Raw genomic sequence first — 22,375 nt, 5'->3', positions numbered from 1 at the left:
TTGTTAAGGGTTTTATTTCATATTTTTATCTCCTCTTTCTTAACTCTAATTGTAATACACAGCTACAAAATATTGTTAGAAAAGATATGCAATCAAACCAAAGAATTCTGCTGAAATGTTTAATACTGATATTTGGTCAAGCAAAATTTCCCTCAACTGTCCTGTTCCTATGGATAGACACTCTGTCAGAAACTCATCTTTTCTTTATCAGTTGTAACATAAATTCAGAAGAGAGTTAATAAAAAAGCGCATCAGGAAGTTTTAAAACAGATTCCCTATGTCTTCCAGGTTTAGGGTAAACATGCAAAGTTTTGAAGTGAAGTTTTTGCAATTGTTTACCAGCTTAGCTCTGATATGGGTAACATGAGCCAGTGGCTGGACAGTGAGAGATTCCTTTCTCAGAAGGGAGGGTTTGGATGGATTTGGTCAAAGGACAGGAGGCAAATGTTAACATTCTCCCTAAGCTGTCCAGACCAAAATTGCACTATGCTGACTTCTCACTCTAAACACTCCTTCCATTAGGCTGCTTGGATGTGGTAAACACAGAGCCAGTCCAATCCGACTTGTTCTAACAAAAATTTTTGGACGAACATTTCAGTTACTGAATTGCAAAAATTTTGGTTTCCAAAACAAATAGCTACTGTATTTAAGGCATCACTGAGGAAGTTGGTATAATGGCTTATCATCCAGCACTGAAGGCACACTTCATTTAGGAGATATGAAGCCCTGAGGCAGATTCTGTTTGTAAACCACACAGGATAAGGTTTACCAGGTTACTCATAACCCAGCCCTCCATGCTACCTGCACACAAAACAGACAGGAATTTATAATTTAAATAGTTCAGTAAAATTGTGACATTTAATATTAACATTCAGACAAAACAAACCTCTGCTTTGCCGAGGACCTGATGTGATGCAGACATACTTAATATAGCTCTGCTGATATGTTTGCCTCATAAAAATGAAAAAGCATCTGTGAGACGGCTGTCTATCACTGAAGAAGCCTCCAGTCCCACCAGCAAGCAGGGTGTGAAGTCAAGGCAAGGTCATTTCCTAAATTAGAGCATAAGAAAAAAGCCTGCTCTTTTGCTGTTATCAACATGCTCATTAAAGCCTTGCAATCACCAAGCCTTGGTCACACACACAACAACAACAACAACAACAAAAAAGGCTGATTTATTGTTTTCTCCTTTGACAAGAGAAACACAGTCCTCAAACAATTGTGAATTGGTTTTCAGTCTGGACTGCACTACTGTATAGGGATTGTTGTGGAAGATATGACCAAGTTCAGAGAGTTTCTGGGTGAAATCATGGCCCTAAAGCAGTCAATAGTAAAACTGCTGTTGACATTGATAGGATCTCACCAGCTACATCTCAGTCCCTATATACAGCTCTAAAAATATATGTAGCTGCTTGAGCTCTGAAAGAATACCTTACAGAAAAGGAAATCTTGGGTTTTTTCTCCTAGGTTACTGAGAAACTGCCAAAAGCTAAACATAAACAGTACTGAGCAATGACTACAGGGAGACAGGAGGAGAGCAGATAAATATTTAAAGGATATAAACATGGAGGAAAAAGACTTATTTACCAAAATAAAATGAAAAATTAATATAAATAGGAGGATGTAAGGGAAACAGAAAAAGAGGAAATATAGGCTATATTGGGCAAACTGTAACTGCATGAACCCTTACAGAGCAGAGCAATGGCTGGGGACTGGAACTTCCTTACTGACACATTTTAAAACAAAACTGAACAGGAAAAGTTAAGTAACTATTTAGTAAGAAACCAGCCTGCCATGACTGCAGGGGAATGAGACTGCACTTTTCACTATGTGCTACTTTGCTGCAGTGACTCCACCTCAATAAAGGACATCTTAAAAAAACAGAACAATCTAGATTTCATTATTATGCACAACTGTTTGGAAGGCTGTCTGAAACACAGCATTTATAGCAGGATTAATGCCCATAGCATTATATCAGAACATTCCACCTAAGTGACAAAAATATAAGAAACCAAAAATTCATTGAAAACCTTCTGAATAACCACAAGCAGTTTTGTTTCCACACAGTGCTTTTAATTCTGTGGCCTTATCAAGAATCTTTGATCTCTCAGGCTGTCACCCTGTGGGTGATAGCTGTGGTTAAGGCAGAGGGGTAATGCAGCCCCTCTGGGGCCACCCAGCCCTGTGACCACCAGTCCTTCCAGTGACTGCTAGCAAGCCATACCCCTCACACACACAGTGAAAACTTTCAGGCTTCCTCAAAACTTTGCTTTGGAAGTTGCTTTCTTTGTGCTGGGAACACCATGTGGAAACAAAAATACAAAACAATACTTCTAAATGTATACTTGCAAATATTTCTTTCTTATGATAGCATACAAGGATCAGGATAGTACCTAGCTGTATGACATTGACATCTTACATTGCAGAGCTTATTATATCCATAATGAAACCAAATTTGAACAGATAAGCTTTGACAAAACCTATATAGAAGATAAATATTTAAAGGATATCAAAATGTAGGACGAAGACTCATTTATCAAAATAAAAGGAAAGAAAGGAATATAAACAGAAGGAGATATGTGAAACAGAAAAAGAGGAAATGTAGGCTGTATTTCGGCAGAAAAGTCAATTCTGAGTTTACAGTGTTGATGAAGACAATTGCCTCTCAATGGCAATTATGTCATAGCCCATACAAAGATCTGAAAGATGACCAGGGACACACTACAATTGTCTGAACAACTCAGGCTTTGCCTGAATTTACAAAAGTAATCTACTGCTGCTGAGAAAATGTCAGTTAAATTAATGTGCCATGGAAACCTTTTGTGTGTCAATTATTATTGCATGCAGACAGAAAATGCTGTAGAGAAAATAGAAAGGAGAGGCTGTCATTGATGCTGATTACTGGTCTTTCCTCAACCATCAAAACCTTCATCTTGGAGCAAACGCCACAGGCACGTGGAAGCTGATACTGACATGTGTGACCTACATGAAGAATGCGAAAACAGAGAATAATTGTGCTTCTGTAGAAACAAGTCCCAGCTGGGAGTCTCCCACACTGTGCCATCTAACTTTCCTGGAGAGCCAGCTAAGTGCTAGCACACCTCCAGGAGTAGTTGTGAGCAGAATGCCTGCCCAGCTGTTTGGTGAAGGTTTACAAGTGATCCAACTGCAGTGCTGTGAGGAAAACCATCACCAGTGCAACTGACCCCTCCTCTGCTGTCACTCTGACTTAAAATGGCATCAAGTGACAGCATTGACCTCACTGTTAATCTGTCCTCATGCTTGAAAGGAAATAAGGTTTTTCTGCTGTGTTATGGGAACCAATAAAAGCAGTTGGGTGCAACTCCCAGATGATGCTTACGAATTTGGTTTCCAACCAACTACAAATGCACTGCCGTTGCAGGCAGCTGAACTTGGTTAAATAGCAATTATCCTGGCTGTTACAAATGGTGCAACTTATTCAATGAAGAGAACAAACAAATGCTTGTCATATAGATAATGGATTTGTACCACAGCCAAAGACTTGCAGAGTCCATCAGGGAGGTTAAAAATCCCAGGGATATTTAGCTATTGTATTTTCAGTTTAGCTTTCCACTACAGCTGTAAATTTATTCAAAAGCAGAGTTGATTCATAGTTCTGATTATTCCAAATAATCAATGCATTATACACAGGACACATTTCCTAACAATTTCTTTGTTTGGAATCTTTAGCCATTAAATTCCACAACGCGATAGATGGCACTTCAGTGAGGAGGGGTGTTAATAACATCTCCATTAATATCTGACTATTGCTCCTCCAAAGAGCAGTGAGCACTGTGAGCAGGCTGGCATAATTGCGTTAGCATGACAGACATGGAGATGGAACAGAGGAGCAGCAGTAAGGGTAGCTGGGTGGTGCTCATGAAGCAGGCTGGCAGCAGAAATGTGAGTACAGCCAAAGTCTTGTAATTCCTAAACTGAGGTACCAGCTAGACAGAGCCTGCCATAAAAGAACAGACTACATGACATAATTCAAAGGAGATGAAGACTAAGAGCATCTCAGTCTGTATTTGCCAAAAGAGCAATTTTTCTCTTCCTGTAATTCACAGCCTTGTGATACCAACAGCAAGCTCTTGGACGTCAGGAAGGATTAAAAGACTTCCAGAGGTTCACTGATGTGCTGCACAGCTGACGTGATGGGTTGCCAGCAATAGCTTCTCTCTTTTGGCAGGGGTCTCTTAAAATTAGAAGCATTGCAAGCAAGCACAAAGCTTACAAAGCTCCTTTAAGACAGTGCAAGACAAGTAAGACGCAAAAAATTTCAAGCCTCAAGACAATACAAAAGAAAACCAGAATAGTAGACTTTCATATGATTTTCATTTGGCTTACAGAACACCAGCTAGAAACACAGAAGAAAAAGGGCAGCAGGGAAGGTAAAATAGTGACCAGTGTTTTGTTGTCACTGGTAAAGCCCAGCTGGCCTGGGAATAGCCTGTCCACTCATAATGTGCTTAATTCTTAAACTAAACACATGGGAGAAGAAGTCAGCTGCAGGCAACCACCCTCCAGAAATCCTCACAGCACCATGGACTCACAGAATATGCTGAGTCAGAAGGAACCCATCAGGATCATCGACACCAGCTCCTTGCACAGGACACCCCAAGAATCACACAATTTTACAAGTCCATCCACCCAAGGGCTTCTTCTAGGAACTTTCTCTGAATGGGACCCCAGAGGAACAAACATTTCGACAATCTGACCACTCTGCTGTCTTTGCAGCAAGACATTTCTAGCAGTTTAATTACATCCCCTGAATTTTCAATAGTCTTTGTGGTAGAGCAGGAGTATCTCTGCTCTGTCATAACAAAGCACTCACAGAGGACCTGAAGGGTAGGACATGCAGCCAGAGCAGATAATGTCACCCCGACTTACCTAGTATATAACTAAATCTTCTAAAATGAGGATCTAGGAAAAACGAACACTAAGAAAGGAAAGGAACGTAAAGGTTTCTCAGCCTACAAAAGATGGAAACTTCAAGATGCAGAAGAAAACCGCAAAGAAAAAACTGTTCTCAAGAGAGAGGAGATGAATTAACAGCTTCAGCTGTGGCAAGGCAGACACTGGACAGATGTGCGAGGAAGCATTTTGTAATAATATAGTGTTAGAGACAGTCTAAGAATGAGTTAGGCAAACATCTGTGAGGAATGACACAAAAGCATCACCCTAGGTCAGGGGTGGGCCATGGGATTTCTTCAGGCGCCTTCCAGATGATGCCTCAGCAGCCGTGCGAGGCACAGGGTTCCCCCCCAGAGTACCACACCAGTGGGGTCACCTGGCACAGATCCAGGCAAGGACACGAGGCCTGCTTCCAAAGCAGAACCACTGAGCCTCTGTGATTGTCCTGAAGGTCATCTAGTCCTCATTCCCAGGTTCTTGGCTCAGGCAGAACACTGTACACAGCAGTGACAGGCTCATTCTTTTAGCTGAAGCTTCATGTCAGTCTTCATAGATTTGTTCCAATTAAACTAAGCTGTGTGTTTATCTCCTCTCTCTGCTCTCCAGCGAGTGTTGATGAAGGGTGTGAGGGCTCACAAAGGCCATGGCACCTCCCACTCCTTTCCTGGTAAAAGGATTTTTTTCTACAGATAAAATGGGATTGCATCACATTTTCAAACAAGATAAACATTTCACTTGTGGCTTCAGAGCAACTGCCTGTGTAGTCTCTCCATTCCTGAATCCACAGCAAAAGCAATTAACAGCAATCTGCTACTCGACAATAAAAAAAATCAATTGTGATCTTTTCTGTAAAACAAGAAGCAATTTGGGAGTAACAGCAAATATCTGTCATTAGATGTACAATGCAATGAATATGATAAAAAGAATAATCCAATGGAAGACAAGCCATAGTGAAACTCTTGATTAAGTCTATGATGGAGAGTTGAAGAATGAGTTTGGCTCTGAAAACCTTTCAACAGTGGTACCTGCAGGAGCTGCAGTTTCAAGTCTCTCCATGGCTGCTTATTCACCATGGCAAGTACACAGATCAATTCAAACCTGAAAGAGGTAGATGGCAAGTTGACTGAAAATTATAAGATAATTTGAGAAATTGCTTTCAACTATCAGAAAAGCCGTAAGTATGATGAACTACTCATTCCTGAAAAAAACCCAAAAAACCAGCTACCATTCCTTTACTGCCTGGAATAGCCAAGGGAGCAAATTCAAATGTAACCTGCATGAGCTGCTGCGGGTTCTTATATTTAAAAATGTCATTCTTTCTGTATTTCACTGACAGAAGGGTGACTCAACAAACATTTAGAACAATCTTATATAATGTGATCACAGGTGAAGAACATATATTTTCTGCCAAAGAAATCAGCAGGTTATTTCAGTGCTTTCATCTTCTGACTTCAGATTTGAATCACCTTTGTCCTCTCTAGAGAATCTTCACAGGAAAACCTGAATAATGCAATCCTCAGATACTGCTAAGGCATGGAACTGCTCAAGGATTAGAAGTCAAGGGCGTGGGCACCCTAACCTAGCAAAAAGATGGAAAAATTTAAGACAGCTCTTGGCAATACCTTGTGAAAAACACAAACACAGCTGCATTCAATGTCTTCACAGCAAAGTCTGAAACTTTGGCTTAAACCTCTGGGTGCACTAATAAGCAGCGTGGTTCCAATCTAGGGAAAATAACAGCGTGTGCTGGGACCTGAATTTGCCCCACCCTTTCTGTGGCACTTTGGGGCCATGACCCGAATGGCCACGAGAGGCAGGAGGGCACTGGGTGGGCTCCTGAGTGAGTTTCATCAGGAGGGAATTCTGTCTGTGTGCTCCCAAACCGGTGTGCTTGGCAAACCACGGCACAGCAAAGGGAGATGACTGGAACAGTTCCTTCAAAAGCTCAAACCCAAGCACCAACACTGTTGGATGCTAGGACACCCACAACACCACACTTTCTGCTGCTGAACTGCTCATGAAGAAAGCTGGAGTTTTCTTCTGAATCCTGTCCTGCGTGCTCTTTGGGGAGAATAAAACGAAGCTGTTTCAGGCAGCAGCACATCAAGTGGCTGAAGCTGCAATCCAAGTGAACACACAACTGCGCATGAAGCTATAATTTGGTATTATTGTAACAGCAGAGTTACGCTGGAAAAAAAGTCTGGACAGGAAAGGACTGGGCAATATTGCTACATTTACCTACAGCAGAAATCAGAAGCACAGAAGTGTGTGCTCCTATCTGAATCAGTCTGTTTGACTGACAGGGAGTTTAATTTTATTTTTTTACCAATATTTAGGCAAAGACTTAATAATTCTGCCCTGCTTTGGACAACAGGAAGAACCTGCTGTTCAGCAACGTGAGCAGCAGTTTTAACAGAATCACAGAACCATCCAGGTTGGAAAAGACCTCTGGGATCACAGGGTCCAACCTATGACTGAACACCACCTTGTCAGGTAAACCATGGCATTCAGTGCCACATCCAGCATTTTCCTGTGTAGAAATTCTTCCTAATGTCCAACCCAAACCTCCCCAAGGGCAGCTTAAGACCATGTCCTCTCATCCTATCACTAGCTGCCAGGAAGAAGAGGCCAACTCCTCACTACCTTTAAAGTGGATGTAGAGAGTGATAAGTTCACCCCTGAACCTCTTTTTCTCCAGGCTAAACATTCCCAGCTCCCTCAGCAGCTTCTCCTAGGACTTGTGCTTCTGACCCTTCACCAGCTTTGTTGTCCCTCTCTGGATCCTATACAGAACTCAGGGGCCAATATTTTCACAAGGAGAAAGTTCAATTGTCCTTGGCAGTTAAGAAAAGCCCAAAAGGAACAACAGGTTTTTGTGTAAAACCAAATGAGCCAAAAGGTCCCCTTGCTACAAAATAGAGAGCATTTTTAACATCCAGTGTTAATTTCTTTAACATCATAGCAGTGGAATTTTTTTTGCCTCCTAAGAGGATCTTCACAATGCACTTGGCATTGTGAAGACACTATAATTTAATCAGGACTTCATACAATGCAAGCTCCCACATGGTTTAAATAAAGCAGGTAATAAAATCTTTAAGTGATGCGTGTTCTGTTTATATTTATAGGCAAAAGTTTTCCCTTCTCATCCAAATCTGAATCCAAACACTGCACGGAGTCATTAAAGAGTATTAAGTATCTAACCCAGAAGCTACAAGCTCAACGAACACTTCAGCAAATGCTATGAAAACAAACTTCTAGCAATGCTTTTTGTAGTTTTTGCCCTGTCCAGTCTGCTGTATATTCAGGCTAGGACTCCCTATAATATTTACTGACACACAGTGAGTTGCCTAAACAGAGCTCATTTTCCTTAAAATACACAAATAGAGGTTATTCTCCCCAGCCCATTAGAATCAGCCCAAGTGAGCCCTCTCTTATGTACTGTATCCTTTTTTCCTTTAGAAAGCCAGCCCTAGCCCAGCTGACTTTTTAGGGGAGGAAGGAATAGGTGGTCTGCAAGTAAATTTGCAAAGGCACTGTAAAAACACAGTCCAAAAGTGACCCCTAAGCACTGGTTGTTGAAGAACTTGGTTTTATTTTCAAAACTCCCAGAGAGGAAAGAAAGCTCTGCTTCCTCAGATGACAGCTACTAAATCCAATTTACTCCTAAACTGTGAGGAAGGTTGGCCTGTTCCACAGCACTTTTTGACTCCTAGCCCACACAAAAAGATACATACTCACTAGGCTGATCTTTACATTTTAGAGCCACTGGGAAATATACAGACAAATCAAGTATTTTTGTGTTTGTGCACACAGAAGTTGCTATTTCTTCCCAAGACTGAAAAATCAGTGTATGGCTATTTGTGGAGAGGGGAGAGTCTATGTCTCAGCTGGATCTTTAAGGGCACTTCCAGGTCCAGCAATGTTTGTGTTTTTCTGAGCTCAGAGCCCTGACATTTGGAGGGTTACAATTCTCACTACTAAAGAAGCCGTGCTTAAGCAGCAGTTCCAAGGATGCAGAGCACATAAACTTTCCTCCAGTCTTCAGGGTAAGGGTATCTCTGCTGTGAGATCTGGACTGTCTAGGGGACAGGACTTCCCTGATTAATTTTTCAGAAACAGGTAATAAGAGGCCCAAGAAGATGTAAAAAATATAGCAGAATACTTTAAGAAAAAATAATAAACCAAAATTTAAATGGTGAACCTGGATAAATACCAAGGCCTCTCACCAAACACAAGGACTGTACAAAATAGAAAAAGACATCTTGAAAACCTCGGCACAACAAAGCAAGTTTTATCTGAGGTGAAGACTGTAAGTCCTGCTTTATAGGGTAAAATTGTTTACAGTTTCTCATTTTGTTGACATTTTATTATTTTCAAACCAGAGGGAAACCACTAGATTCTGTATCTGATATCTAATCACCACATTTCTTACAGGGAAACTAAGTCACATCCAGAGGAAAACTGAAGAAGCCACATCAGCTGGTGTCCAACCAGGGAAACCACCACCACAATTTTATCAGCGGTTCAGACAGAGATCCCACTTCCCCTGGTAACATCTAAGTTAGTTGCTGGATTTTGGGTATAAGTGATATTTTTGATTCTACATCCCCAGGAACACTGAAGCTCCCTGTGAGCCGCCAAAGCTGCTCTCACAGCTTGCTGCACCTATAACCACCACACACCAGCAAACCCCTAAGCCTGCTGGCTTCAACTCAGGGGATCATAAGCTGCAAAGCACTTTAGAGGTTTTGACAAAAGAGATTATAATTTCTAAACCCTATAATCATTGCATTCTCAGGGTCAAACAGCTCTCAGTGCCAAGACTTACACACTGCATTGCCACTCAGATGGGCAGATGCAAAGTGCATCCTCATGATCCATCACATCACCCTCCCTACATCATCACTGCAACAGTTATAAAGTTCATGAGCATTATGTCAGCGAATAATGGCTTCATGCCACTTTCTCTTAGATTGCATGTCTGCTGCAGGAATGGGTCTTTGATTTTCAAGCTCTCTTACATTCCAGCACAGCAACCTGCTGGGGATTTATGGGCATTTCATGGGTGTTTAATGAGGCTTACACCATAACCAATCTAAACAACTCTTGATCATGGAATTCTGAAGCACATTCAGTAAAGCTGATGGAGCCTGAGACACCTCGAGAGAAATACTGAGTAAATCAGAACAGTCAGCTTGCCCTGGCCCTCTGTTCCAGCTTTGCTGGTGAATACAGATGCACGTATATACAGAATAAACACTCCCTGGTTGATTTCTGGTTCCCTCAGATTTACAATGTATTCAGGATGGGCAGTAGAGATTCACTGATACATCTCTGTAAGTGTTTAAACATATAGATCAACTTTATTTTCTGTCAACTTTTTATCTAAAACTCTGATTTTAATGAAGAAGTAGAATGTTGAAAGCAACGATTTAATATGGTATTTTAAGATTACTATTTACTGACATTCTGAAGGGCAAAAGTCTCACTCCTGAAAGGTATTTAAATTCCTAAATATCTTTGAGCACCTAGATGCCCCCAAAAGGGTTTATATTTGCAAAGAAAGCTATTAAGGTAATGTAATGTAATACACAGTATTTGACAGAGAGACAAGTTAGAGTTACACATACATGCACTCCTAAATCTGATGTATTCCATATCTGGCACCTAAACACACATAACATCCTTAAACATTTTGAACAACGTTTTCCTAAAGATAATAATTAGAATGAAATGCTTATCTAGTTTCTTCAGAAAGCTTTCTGCTTTAAAATCAGATACCCACAAGCTCCTGAAAATGGAAATGAGGCAGAAAGGAAAGCAACTTATGTGTGATGCTCTCATTTACAACAAAAAGTAGTAGTGGCTTTTTTTCTTTCAAAGATCCATGCTGTTACAGGTGCTTACTCAGATATATCCTATATTTAAAATAAGCCTTCATTAATTTAAGAATAATTTAATTTTCACAAATATTTGTGTGTGCCTCTGCAGCATGTGCCTCTGCAAACTTCTACAATCTAAACTGTAATATTCTGGAGCCTAATTTTCCCTTCATAGCAGGAGTAGTCCTGCTGATTAGGAGATCTTTTTCAAGCTCAAATCTACACATGTGATTGATCTACAAAGTCTTTTTTGTATAAAAAGCCATTTTTTGAACTGTAAACGCTTGAAGAATTCTGCTGCTGCTTGCTGTGCCCTTCTTATACTAACCTTTGCTGTTGCTGAAGTTGGGCTCATGCTAACAAAGGGCAACTATCCTGGAAAGGGGCAGGAGGCAACAGACTCACTGAGAAGGCACCATTTTTTACTTCTGCTTCTTCCTAAACATTACCAGCCACAGTCAGGCTCCTGGGGCAGGAAATCCCCCAACAGGACCTACTATGGTTGCTCTTCAGAGCAAGTACAATCACTCCTGAAAGTCTCTTGCTTATCCAGGTTTTATTTATGCAGACCAACCCAGGAAAGAAATCAGCTTTGCTATCCCATATTCTTTTATTTTCTTTCTGACTTCTCCATTTACATGCTTTGCACATTTGTTTCACTATAGAAAATAACTGCTGTAACATTTAGGGCTGTCTGGCCATTGCCAATGGAATTGGCTTGGAGAGCTCTGAATTTCCTGCTCCATGTGGGACTTGTGCAGGCTGCTGGTCAGGAAGCAAAATCATTTGGAACTTTGCCTGGTAGTGTGCCTTGTGTCAGCAAATACTGAATGCAGTGCTAACATACCTGTAGCTTTGCTCCCACTGCTAGACAGGGTAATAAATACTTCAAATTGGAGTGACTTCCAGCCTTTTTGAGTGTAGGTAGTCAGCAATAATACAACACTCTCACTTAAAAGATAAAATTAAGCTGTCAGAAATATTATCTCTGTGCCAAAAGTTTACACGGAAGCTTACTGACAGCAATACTCATTGCTGCTTGTCTCACTCACCCTGTTGCCAATGGGGCTCTGTCTTTATTTTTAGACTTTGAGTTAAACAGCTGTCAGTTTTAACTTATTTGTAGAAACTGGTGTGTAGAAATTAGTTCCTAGCCCTGTGCTGGTTATCTTGAGATTAATGGGAAATCCAGAGCTAGCAGTCAGAGGGGCAAGCACTCTGAATGGGAGAGAAATGCAATCCACCAAAATCAGAAAGTAGCCTCAATTTTTGGATCTTGTGATCCATACTTGAGAAGACAATAAATAGCCTTTCTGTGCCATAAAGAACCCCAGAACTGCAAAGAGGTTCTTGTTCTTGACAGAAGAGAAATTTGATGGAACACACTGGATACTTTAAAACCTAAATTTTGACATTTCCTGAAATACTGCCACAATAAAGGTCTTTTCTTTTACAGTGGAATCTAATGTTACATATTTCACCATCAAATATTAAGTAACAATAAAGTGTTTGGGGATGCAAAAAAACCCTGTCCCCAGTGCCAAAGCTCTTCCTGCTAAACACTCCTTAGAGTTATACAGAAAAAGAGGGAATACACAGTTTTCCCTTTTGGTAAAAAAAACTGTATTGTCAAAAGAAACAGGAATAAGTTTCAGGTACATGATGTCTGAGGGGTTACATAGACCTTGCTCAGACACCATCAGAAGATGACATTCCCCAGTGGGGAAGACTCTGACAGTTGAGCTCAGTGGAGTTTGGGCACTTCAGGCTCCTGTTCTTGGTTGAGAAGTCAGAGAATCACTCTGCCATACACGTGATGTACCCAGGCCTGACCTATTCCTTTGCATGTCTTGTGTCCAGCACTGTTTGTTTATTTACCCTGGGCTGTTCTGCTGCAATAAACATTCCCCTCTGGATTCCAAACAACAAGATAAGCACGCCAGCATTGCCTCAAACTCACATTTCCCTGGAAAGGCTTTCTGAGAGGAAAGGACTGGTGTGCCTGCTCCCCATTTTAACCAGCACTCAGAAGAGGGGCTGGCTCTGCCTGACACCACCTGCAGTTGCTCTAGCTTGCCTGACTGGTGGCTTTATTTGTATTTTGGTTCCCCAAAGCAAGGCATGCTGTAGAAATCTGGATTTTCAAGTGATCAGAACAATCTGATCACTTAATGATTATTCTTTGCGTTAGGACAGAAATGTAGACACTACACTGCATTGCACAAAACCACACTCTCCCAGACAAAGCAAAATAACTGCTCCAGACAGAATGAATGCTCTCCTCTTTACCTGCAAGAAGTGTCAGGCTTTTGAGGGCAAGATCAGAACAGTGCTAGGTCAGGGAAACAAAAAGATGACTGCATCCTCCTTAGTCTGTGCAGGAACAACCATTAAGGACTTCAGCTGAGAGTGAACTTACTCTCTTTGCTTTTCAGTCCTGGGCCTGACTACCAATTTCTTTTTTTGTCTGTAGCAGGCAGTGGCCCCAGAAGAGAAGAACCAGCTTTAAACATGAGGCATTTGGCCCTGGCCTCCTACAGCCCATGAGCTAGGAAACAGCATGATCTAAATGGTCTCAGAATGCCTCCTCACACTTGGGAACATGTTCCCATGGTTTTTCAGGCACACAGTGAGAAGCACCAGCTGGGAAGGCCATTCTGCCCAGTAGGAGCCAGGTTTTACTTTAGCAATACCCTTATTTACTTCAGCAACAGAAAGATAGTGAGACTTAAATACAAATGAATATATACCAAAGAGAAGTCCTAAAAATAACACCAAGAAAATAAAGCAAGCATGCAGCTGGGAAGCTGCAAACCTCCATTTTCCTCCTCTCACACTGTATAGGTAACAAATTTTTAAGTTCTTTTTAGAATATTCACCTACAGTGAGACAAAATTTTGGAGAATGGCAGACATATTTATGCATTCATATACTGCAAGGCAGCAACAATGTGAAAAATAGCAAGAAAAATAAATTACTATGCAGCATAGAAATAGAGACTTCAGCCACTGTCCCAATCCTTACCTTTTAGTGTTGCCTTCTTAAGTACCTTCATGGCATAAAGCTGGCCTGCATCAGATCCTTTTATCTTCCTGACTAGAAATACCTGTAAAAAGCAAATGTTTTGTATAGATGAGTACTGAATTTCTACTTACAAGACTTACTGCATTTGACAGGAGAATAGATACTATGGTTCAGGAAATCTAATGAAAATTACTAGCTGAAAGCATTTCATATCTATTTCACCTGCAATTGTTTGAGCTAGCTTTGGAAATTTTCCATTTTTAAGCCTTTACCACCTCACAAAAAAACCATTTTCAATATTATTAATTGACCTCATATATTCAGTTAAAGATGGGTGAAAAATTAGAATCAGTGAGTACATATCTCTTCATATTCTAATCAACTTTACATGAAAAAAAAAAAAGTCTCATTTGTGTCTTGGAATGTGCAGTGTCTTAAAATTATTGCCATCAATTAAATTTAAGAAAAAAATCAATTTGGTGCCATTCATGATGTAAGTGATGAATAACAACTTGCCTAAGATGCAGCTGAAGAAGAAAGTTCACACAGCTGAAAATCTTTGTTATTACAAAAAAAGACAGTTTTTTCTGTTTCAGTCTCCTGTCTTTTTCACTGTCTTCTGACAGTGTAAAATTTTAATTAAAGTAAAATTTGCAGTTAAACTTGTACTCTTTTTATTGTGGTATATGCAAATATTTCTCATCTGCCCCTCAGTGCATCTGAGCACTGGAGGGGTAGTGAACAACAGGATCAATGGTTCAGTTTGGTCTTTATAAGACTTTTTAATGACTGGAAAATAAAATAATTTGAAATAAAATAAACAACTCTTTTAGCTGCTTCTCAGGACACACTCTGTCTGCGGAGGTCAGAAGTGTGACCTTAGAAATTCTCAGATCTTCAGAAGCCAGGCAACAGTGTCTCTTATTCTTTTAATTTCAGCACTTGTGTTACTGGACAGAAGCTGAAGTAAAGCCAAATATAGAAATAAAAATATAGTGCCACATACATACAGTCCCGTATGCTCAAGTATATACAAATTAACAAAGGCCAGGTGAACTAAAAAATGTCTTTTTGGATAAAAAATTTCAATTATTTTATTAATTGTCTATCCAGGAACCATAAAGCCTTGTTAACTGTCTCTATCTAAAATATAAAAAGCCAAAAAATAAGGAAGGGGTAGGTTTCTAGCACAAGTTTTGCATGTTGAAAGACTCTTCCTCCTAAAAAACTTCAATCTGTAAACAGATTAGATTTTCTCATACCCATTTGAAGACAGGTTTCTGGGAAGGGAAAACAACTGTTATCAACCAGGTACAGAAGCTGGGAAGGAGGAAAAAAAAGAAAAAAAAAGAAAAAAAAGAAAAAAAAAAGAAAAAAAAAAAAGAAAGAAGGTAAATTCTCCATTCTCTCTGAACAACTTCATCAGGACTCTCACATCTGACAGCACCAGAGCTGCAAACTTGTACCACATGATCTGACAGGGTTTTGGTGAGCTTCTCCTTGTCAAGGTGTTTCCTGTGCACAGCAGATACGCATGGCTCCTCAGCCCAGCTGCCCTGACCAGCCCAGCCTGGGCACACACTGCTCCCTCCCAGATCCTCCTTCCTACTCTGATGAACACACAAACACCTCCAGTGCGCACAACTGTAGGAAAAAATGATGAAATCTGGATGCAACAGGCCCATGTAAGACTTTCTGAAGGTGTTTTTGGTGTTATTAATGATAAATTAAGCTCAGCTGCTCCAGCATTAACAGGAAGTCAATTCATTTAGAAGTTTACAGAGGAAAGTTGGGATGTTTTTCTGTCCAGGTCAAGTAAAAGATTTCATTTTTGTGTTACAATGAAAAGGAGGAGAAAGTCAAAAGCAAGCTTTTCCAGACACTAGATTTTCAGCTGCATTATTATTTTTGAAAAAACATTTATGGGCTCTTTACCCCAAAAAAGCAAAAACCCAAACCCTTAAGACAACGGTTTTCATCAGCACTGCACATAAAACAGCACAGCATACTGCATCTGCAGAAATATTAGGCTGCAGTTCTAGAAATACCTTGTCTGCTCTATAATCTTGCAAAGCTTCTAATACCCACATTGCTGTAATAAGCAAAATTATCAATTTCCATGACCAGTCACTAGTCAGCTGTTCACTGTAGCATGGGACAGGGCACTTGTCTGCATTCCCTCCAAAAGAGATGAGTCAAGAACACTGTGTTCTGTTCTATTTCAGAGGGCATCAAAATAACCACCAAACCAGAAAGAAACAGAACAAATGAAAATATTTTGTATTGCAAAATGATGCCACCTTTCTGATTATTCCTAAATGTAATGCTACAGATTGTTCTTGAAACCACCAAGTAACCCTGAACTGCTAAATTGACAGATGATATTAGCTGGACTATACTAGTTTGCCAGAATAGCATGTGGCTGAGCATGACTTTCAATTTTCTAGTTTGATATGTTTGTAAGGTTAACTTGAACTAGCAAAACTCCTTTAGCTGGTGTACTTGGTGCATCACCCAAAACCTAATATAAAAAGCTAAGCAAGTGCTCTGCATCTCCAGAGTGTTGGAGGCACTCCCTCTGACACCAAAGACATCTTCTCTAATTATTTAGTTCTTGAGTGAATAATTTTAAAATGTAATGGTTTGCATCCTCAGAGAAGCAGATTTGAACCACTAGCTCAAATACCAAGGTGATGAAAATGTAGATGGTTGGGGACTGCATAAGAAACACAGAGTAAACCTCTCTTCCCCACGTCTTTGCTGCTCCAGGGAGTTTATCAATGTTTCTCACATAAGATTTGGAAAGTGATTTGTAATTACATGCAGCTCCAGACAGGTACATTGTCCACACTCCCACTCTGATGCCAAAGAAATCAGACTTCCTTTTGGAAAGTGGTTGCACAGACCAGGCATTTTGCTTATAAAACACTTAAGGCTAGAAGGCCAACTCAAACAATACTGAAAATACATCAATACAATCTAAGATAACCAGCAAACCATTTCTAAAATCTTTACTGCCTATGTATGAAAACCAACTATTCTGACTCTGTTACTTTTATCAAAGATGTTTCTTTCTGTTGTTCTTCACCTTGTTACACTGAGTCCCATAGTAAACCTAATTTTGATCTGTTTGCTTTTTCATATTCAGTTAATATTTAAAACTTAAATATACTGTGCTCTGAAGAAATTATTGAGTTCAAGACTTGGTATTGAATGTTAACTTTCTTGATATCTCTCATCTCAGGGAACTTCTAATAGGTTTAATTATCAATTTAATTCTAGAATAACCAGGAAGTTGATAAACACTCTTAATATAGCTTCCTTTAGGAATAAAAATAAAGGTTCTGATTAGAAAATATGTCCTTAAAACTCTACTTATAAGGACTTTGATACCTAGTTTCAGCTAGGTTCACTGTTCCAAAGGTTTCAATGCCTTATTTAAAGACATTAGAAAGACTTTAAGGCTGAATTGACTCTTCCTTCTTTCTCACCATCTTTCCTTCCTGTTCTCATTTCCAACCAACGTGCCCTGCTGAAGAACTGTCTTTGGAATTAAGAAAATCCTTAGTCTTAAGATATGTGGCAAATATTACTCCTCCACAAATTAGCTTGTGGTCATACAGGCAGGATTTTCCCCCCATGCTCTTGCAATAATGATTATTGTATTCTGCACTGGGCTTTGTCTCCAGGACCTTTAAAAGCCTCTGACTGTGAACTAAACTGAAGTTGGGGACTCAGAAATGTCCTTGAGGTTGCCCTCAGTGGGAACTGTGCAGCTAACTTATTTAAGTCTTTGAATGCTCCTATTTACACCCTCCAACTAAGCAGCAGTGGCACACTCACCTCCCTGGTGGATAGATAATCCATAAATATCATTTATCACTGTTTGCAAACAGTGATGCTTGACTAACAATCACTTGTGCTCATTGGTCCAGGTCCAGAGCCATAGCTGCTATTTCCTAAACTAGTTCATATGCACAAAACCAGCTAAAAGACTGAAGCATTACTAAAATGAAGAGAGAAGGGCTTTCCTTATCTGCCTTTACAATATAATTTATATATGGACAATGTCAGCAGTGTAGAAGAAATCAGAGAAAAGAACACAATATTTTCAGTGTTGCTCTGGGTGATTAGAGGACAATAAAAATTACCTTTCCATATGAACCTTGTCCTAATACTTTCAACAGTTCAAACTGAGAAGGATCTGCTTTTTCAAAACCTTCCTTGACATGATGACTGATGTCTATTTCCTTCACAATACCTTCTTCCTGCAAAGGAAAAATAAACAAAAAAACAAAACCCCCAAATCAGAGCCATTATCTTAAGGAAACATATTGTTTATTAAAACCTTGTCTCTGTAATGCTGCAATCATGTAGCAAATTTTGAAAATAGAAACAAATGCTTGTCTAAATATTCCACGTGCCTGTTACCAGCTGGGGAGGGTAATTGTCAGGACATCCAGACCTGGTACTTCTGTTTATTAAGCCTCAAGATATGACTAGATAAAGACAGATTACACAAGCTGAAGCCAAAAATACACTGCAAATCTTGGTGTGCCCATCAGAGACCTTGACAGCAGAGTGACATGTACTCAAATCTGCACTAGAGAGGCTCCATCACACTTCTCTCTACATACTTTCTCAGCTTCCCCTCAAATCATCATTTAAGTCAATCTTAAAAAGCTTCCTTAGTCTTAAGCAGTAATTCTTCTAATGACTAGGCAACAAGGAAATACATTGCTAAAAGATCCTCTTCCTATTTACCTCAAAATTGGAAAGTTACTACTGGTAACCATTTAAGCAGAAAACAAATTAATGATTAGATATAAAATGAGGTGGTGGTGGGAGAAGACTGACACACACTTTGCTGCTTGCAAGAATTCGTTTTTTATGCTTTGGGTTTGTCCAGGTTATTTTGTGAAAATCTTTTCCCTGTCAATAGATGCACATTCCTCAAAGACATGAGTAGAACTAGGACTTTCATCTTGCAAGCTGTGACATATGGCATTAGTTTCAGTTTTTGTTCCATGTTATTTTGGCATGCTCCTCTAAAAAGAGAGCAACTGGGTCACGTGAGACCCAGAGGGACTGCACAGAGTTTGCAGCAACCCAGAAAGTCACTGAGCTGAAAAGAAACCTGGAAGAAAGAACCCGCTCCCTCAAGGACACAAAGAGAAGGAAAGATAGTACTTACACACCTTATTATTTCTTTAGTGTTTTGTACACCTACATTTGAGCTTTTTGGTTTGTTTGGGTTTTTTTTCCCCCAAACTACTTGTTCTAACTTCTCCACAACAAAAATATGGATTTTCAGTACAAGCCTTTTTTTTAATCATCTGTCCAGTTTGAAGGGACTTACTCATTCAGGAATAAGTTTGAATATTTCTCCATCCAGCAAAAATAACTGGAATCTTACAAACATTTTATGTGAACTTTTTCTGCAATCTTCCTTTCTCCCCCTAAAAAATCCTTAAAAGACCTAGAAATATAACATTTATTTCCCACTCTTAAAAATTAATGTTGAGAAAATAGAAATAACATCCTGAAAATAAAAATGCATAAAACCCCCAAAACATCTGGCCAAAACACATTCTGTACTAAATAAGAATAATTTTGATTTTCTCCTCCTCCAGAAAAATTGCTATCACTTTCTTCTAGCTGTAATTTGTCAGATACATGGTTTGCATTACCCAGATTGCTTTCTATATTGTAGTTTCAACCCTCTTCTTCCCTACCCTGCCTCTTAACACTCACATACTTTGGAACAGTGGACTATATCCTCTTCTTGGTTTGGAAAGCTTCCTGTAGTTCATGCATGCTACCACAATCATGGAAAATAATCATCATCTCAGAGCAACTCCTTTTTCTGATCCTAATTGCTATAGTTAAAGGTTTGCCTGAAAGGAAATGCGTGAAACCACTGAACAGTTTTCACAGAAAGATTTAAAGGATTTCCAAGTACAGAACTGCCAAGATCTCTCTGTGCATTTTTCTTACTTTAACTGCTGTGTGAGATAGCATAACTTTCTGATATTAAATATATAATATTTTTCAATTATTTTGTACTCTGGTGTGAACCATGAAGTCACTTTCAGCTACATTTGCAATTTAAATGATGAGTGAGTTTCAATTCACCCATTCATACTACTCATCAAAGTCAAAGACTTACAACCCCAAGCATATTTCTCATTCTATTACTAAATTTAATATAACCTCTTTAGGTTCATGAAACATGTTCAGTTACAGGAATATATTGAAAGTATTACAATGATGAAAAATCAGCTTGCTGGGAGAATGCTTAAAAATTTCTTGCACTCCTGTAGAATAGCAAAAATAATTTATAACCTGCAATAAAAACAGTACTTTAATTATATGCATCTTTAATTAAAATCTCAGGGGGAAAAAAAAGAGTATTTACAAAAAATGGAACCAAATACAAGGCCTAACAATGTTTATCAGAGAAGCACAGATTTTAAAGACAGAAGAAAAATGCTAGATTTTGTGATGATTTTTTTGTGATTATCAAAATATATAAACATTGGTTAGAAGAGGCTTCTAGGGGTCATCTAGTTCAACAGTCCTGCCCAAAATATCACTGACACTTGATCAGACCAACCAGCTGGTTTTTGCTCATTGTGGTTTTCAGTGCCTCAAACACTGAAGCTTGAGCCACTTCCTACAAAAGAATATTTTCTTTCAATTTGCTCACAGTCCAGTTGAACTGGCTGTTCCATGCGCCCTTAGGAGGAAGCAGGATATTTTTCTAGGAAGGTAGGATTTCCTGTGGATTTCCTGTGGTTGCCTTGCTAGAAAGGGGCAGCAAGGCAGCACTGAAGAAAAAGCATGCCAGACAGCTGTTTTTTCACCCATCATCACCACAGTGGTGTCACTTGTGAGCTGTCCAAGAGGTAGATAATATTTTAGCTGGTATGGCAAATTCACTTCCCCCTGGAGCAGAAAGCCAAACTGGCAGCGCTTTCAACTAAAGACAGACATAGATCTTTAAAGGAAATACATGCTGGTGTGTTTGCACACATGCACCCATTTGCCTCGAATGTATTTCTATAATCTTATTAATTAGTGGCTGCATAAATCACAGAATAACTTCTATTTGTTTGTTTTACCTTTCCAGTGAAAAAACCCAGCACAGACCAAACAGTCTTATAGTCTTTATTTACATTCTTACTTACACGGGATTTTCTCATTTGAAGTCTTCCTGTATTATGCTAATATGGAATCTGGCATAATTTTTCTCAGGTATTGATGATCAGAGTGAAACCCAAAGCGTCAAAGCAAAATTATATTTGGGCATGTCTCCCAACTATTTTGGTCTGGGTTGCATGCTAGAAACTTCTCTAATACAGTTTCATTTTTCACTATTCCAGCAAGTGCACCATATCTGCATCAGAATTTAGCATAACAATTAAACTGAGACAAGGCAATCACAATACAGACAAAGCCTGCACACTGAAGAAGCTGTTTTGATGGAAAAGATTTCACTCTGGAAAAAAACAACCAGCCAACTTCAAAACTGGTTTTGATCAGTGAAGTCAGGGGAATCAAAAGGGAATGTTCCACAGTCTGATCTTGCAACAGCTGTGCACACCAGCCCAGGCTCCTGCTCCCTGCTGACTTGTCCCACACTGCATTAGCAGGAATGCTTGACTTGATGAAGCTCAATCTTTTGTAAACTTCTCTAAATATTTATATTCACACAAAAAACATCATCCTATGACAAAAGTGAGATGGGTGTCCTTGGTGGCTTGAAGAAAGCATATGGTCAGGCAGGATAGACTAGAGAAGGGAAGGCAATAAATTGGAAGGATAAAAGAGAAATGGAGAGTGCTTTTCCATGTTAATACAAGAAAGACCTAATTCTGTGCCTGGTTCTATACTACATTACTCATTTAAAGGCTTCCCCTAAAGCTGGCAGAAGGTTTGGACATAAAATAACTCACTATTAAAATGGAAAGCCACTTTTGATCTCTTCTTCTCTAGGACATAGGAGAAGAGAGCCTCTCTTGTTGCCCAGTGACTGTGGATAACACAGACACATCTGCTTTTGGTGCTTCTGGAAGGCAAAAGGTCCCTGTAGTGTTGGTCTCAGCTCCAACACTACTTCATGCAACCTTGAAGAAAGAGAGGCACTAATGCTCAGTGGCTGCTTGAGAGCAACCACAGAAAACTCTTCTAACTGCAACAATACTTCCCAACCCATTGTCTCATGTCAGAGTAGGATCAAGAACGCTAGGGGTATGGATTGATTTGGCAGTGGAGTACAAAAAGTCACTCAAAATGGCAGGCCTTCCTGGAGAGCAACTCTTCAATTTACTATCTTGTCTGTTCCACAGCCTCTCAGCAAACATTATGGAAAAAATAACCCCTAGAAAATGCACAGGTTTAACAGCTTTTGGGGTCTTGTTTGGCTACTCCACAACTAGTTTCTAAACAAGAAGAGTTAAGGTCACCAAACAAAGAGATCACCTTAACTGCCAGATATATTTCACCCACACACAAAACACTTTCCTCACCAA

General features: G+C 39.6%; 1 protein-coding gene across 5 annotated transcripts in view; it reads right to left on the bottom strand.

Moving 5' to 3' along the window:
• RPS6KA2 (ribosomal protein S6 kinase A2) overlaps nt 1-22,375 on the bottom strand; it is a 282,279-nt gene that overhangs the window by 81,189 nt on the left and 178,715 nt on the right. For all 5 annotated transcript variants that reach the window (XM_077175651.1, XM_054629033.2, XM_077175652.1 and 2 more), the window contains 2 exons: nt 17,993-18,109; nt 13,842-13,923 (listed from right to left, as the gene is read on the bottom strand). In XM_077175651.1, coding sequence (XP_077031766.1) covers nt 13,842-13,923; nt 17,993-18,109 — 199 coding nt within the window. The remainder of the gene's footprint in view (nt 1-13,841; nt 13,924-17,992; nt 18,110-22,375) is intronic.

The sequence above is a fragment of the Agelaius phoeniceus genome, chromosome 3, assembly GCF_051311805.1.
Source record: "Agelaius phoeniceus isolate bAgePho1 chromosome 3, bAgePho1.hap1, whole genome shotgun sequence".
Taxonomy (NCBI): Eukaryota; Metazoa; Chordata; class Aves; order Passeriformes; family Icteridae; genus Agelaius; species Agelaius phoeniceus.
This window is presented reverse-complemented; position numbering and strand designations above follow the sequence as displayed.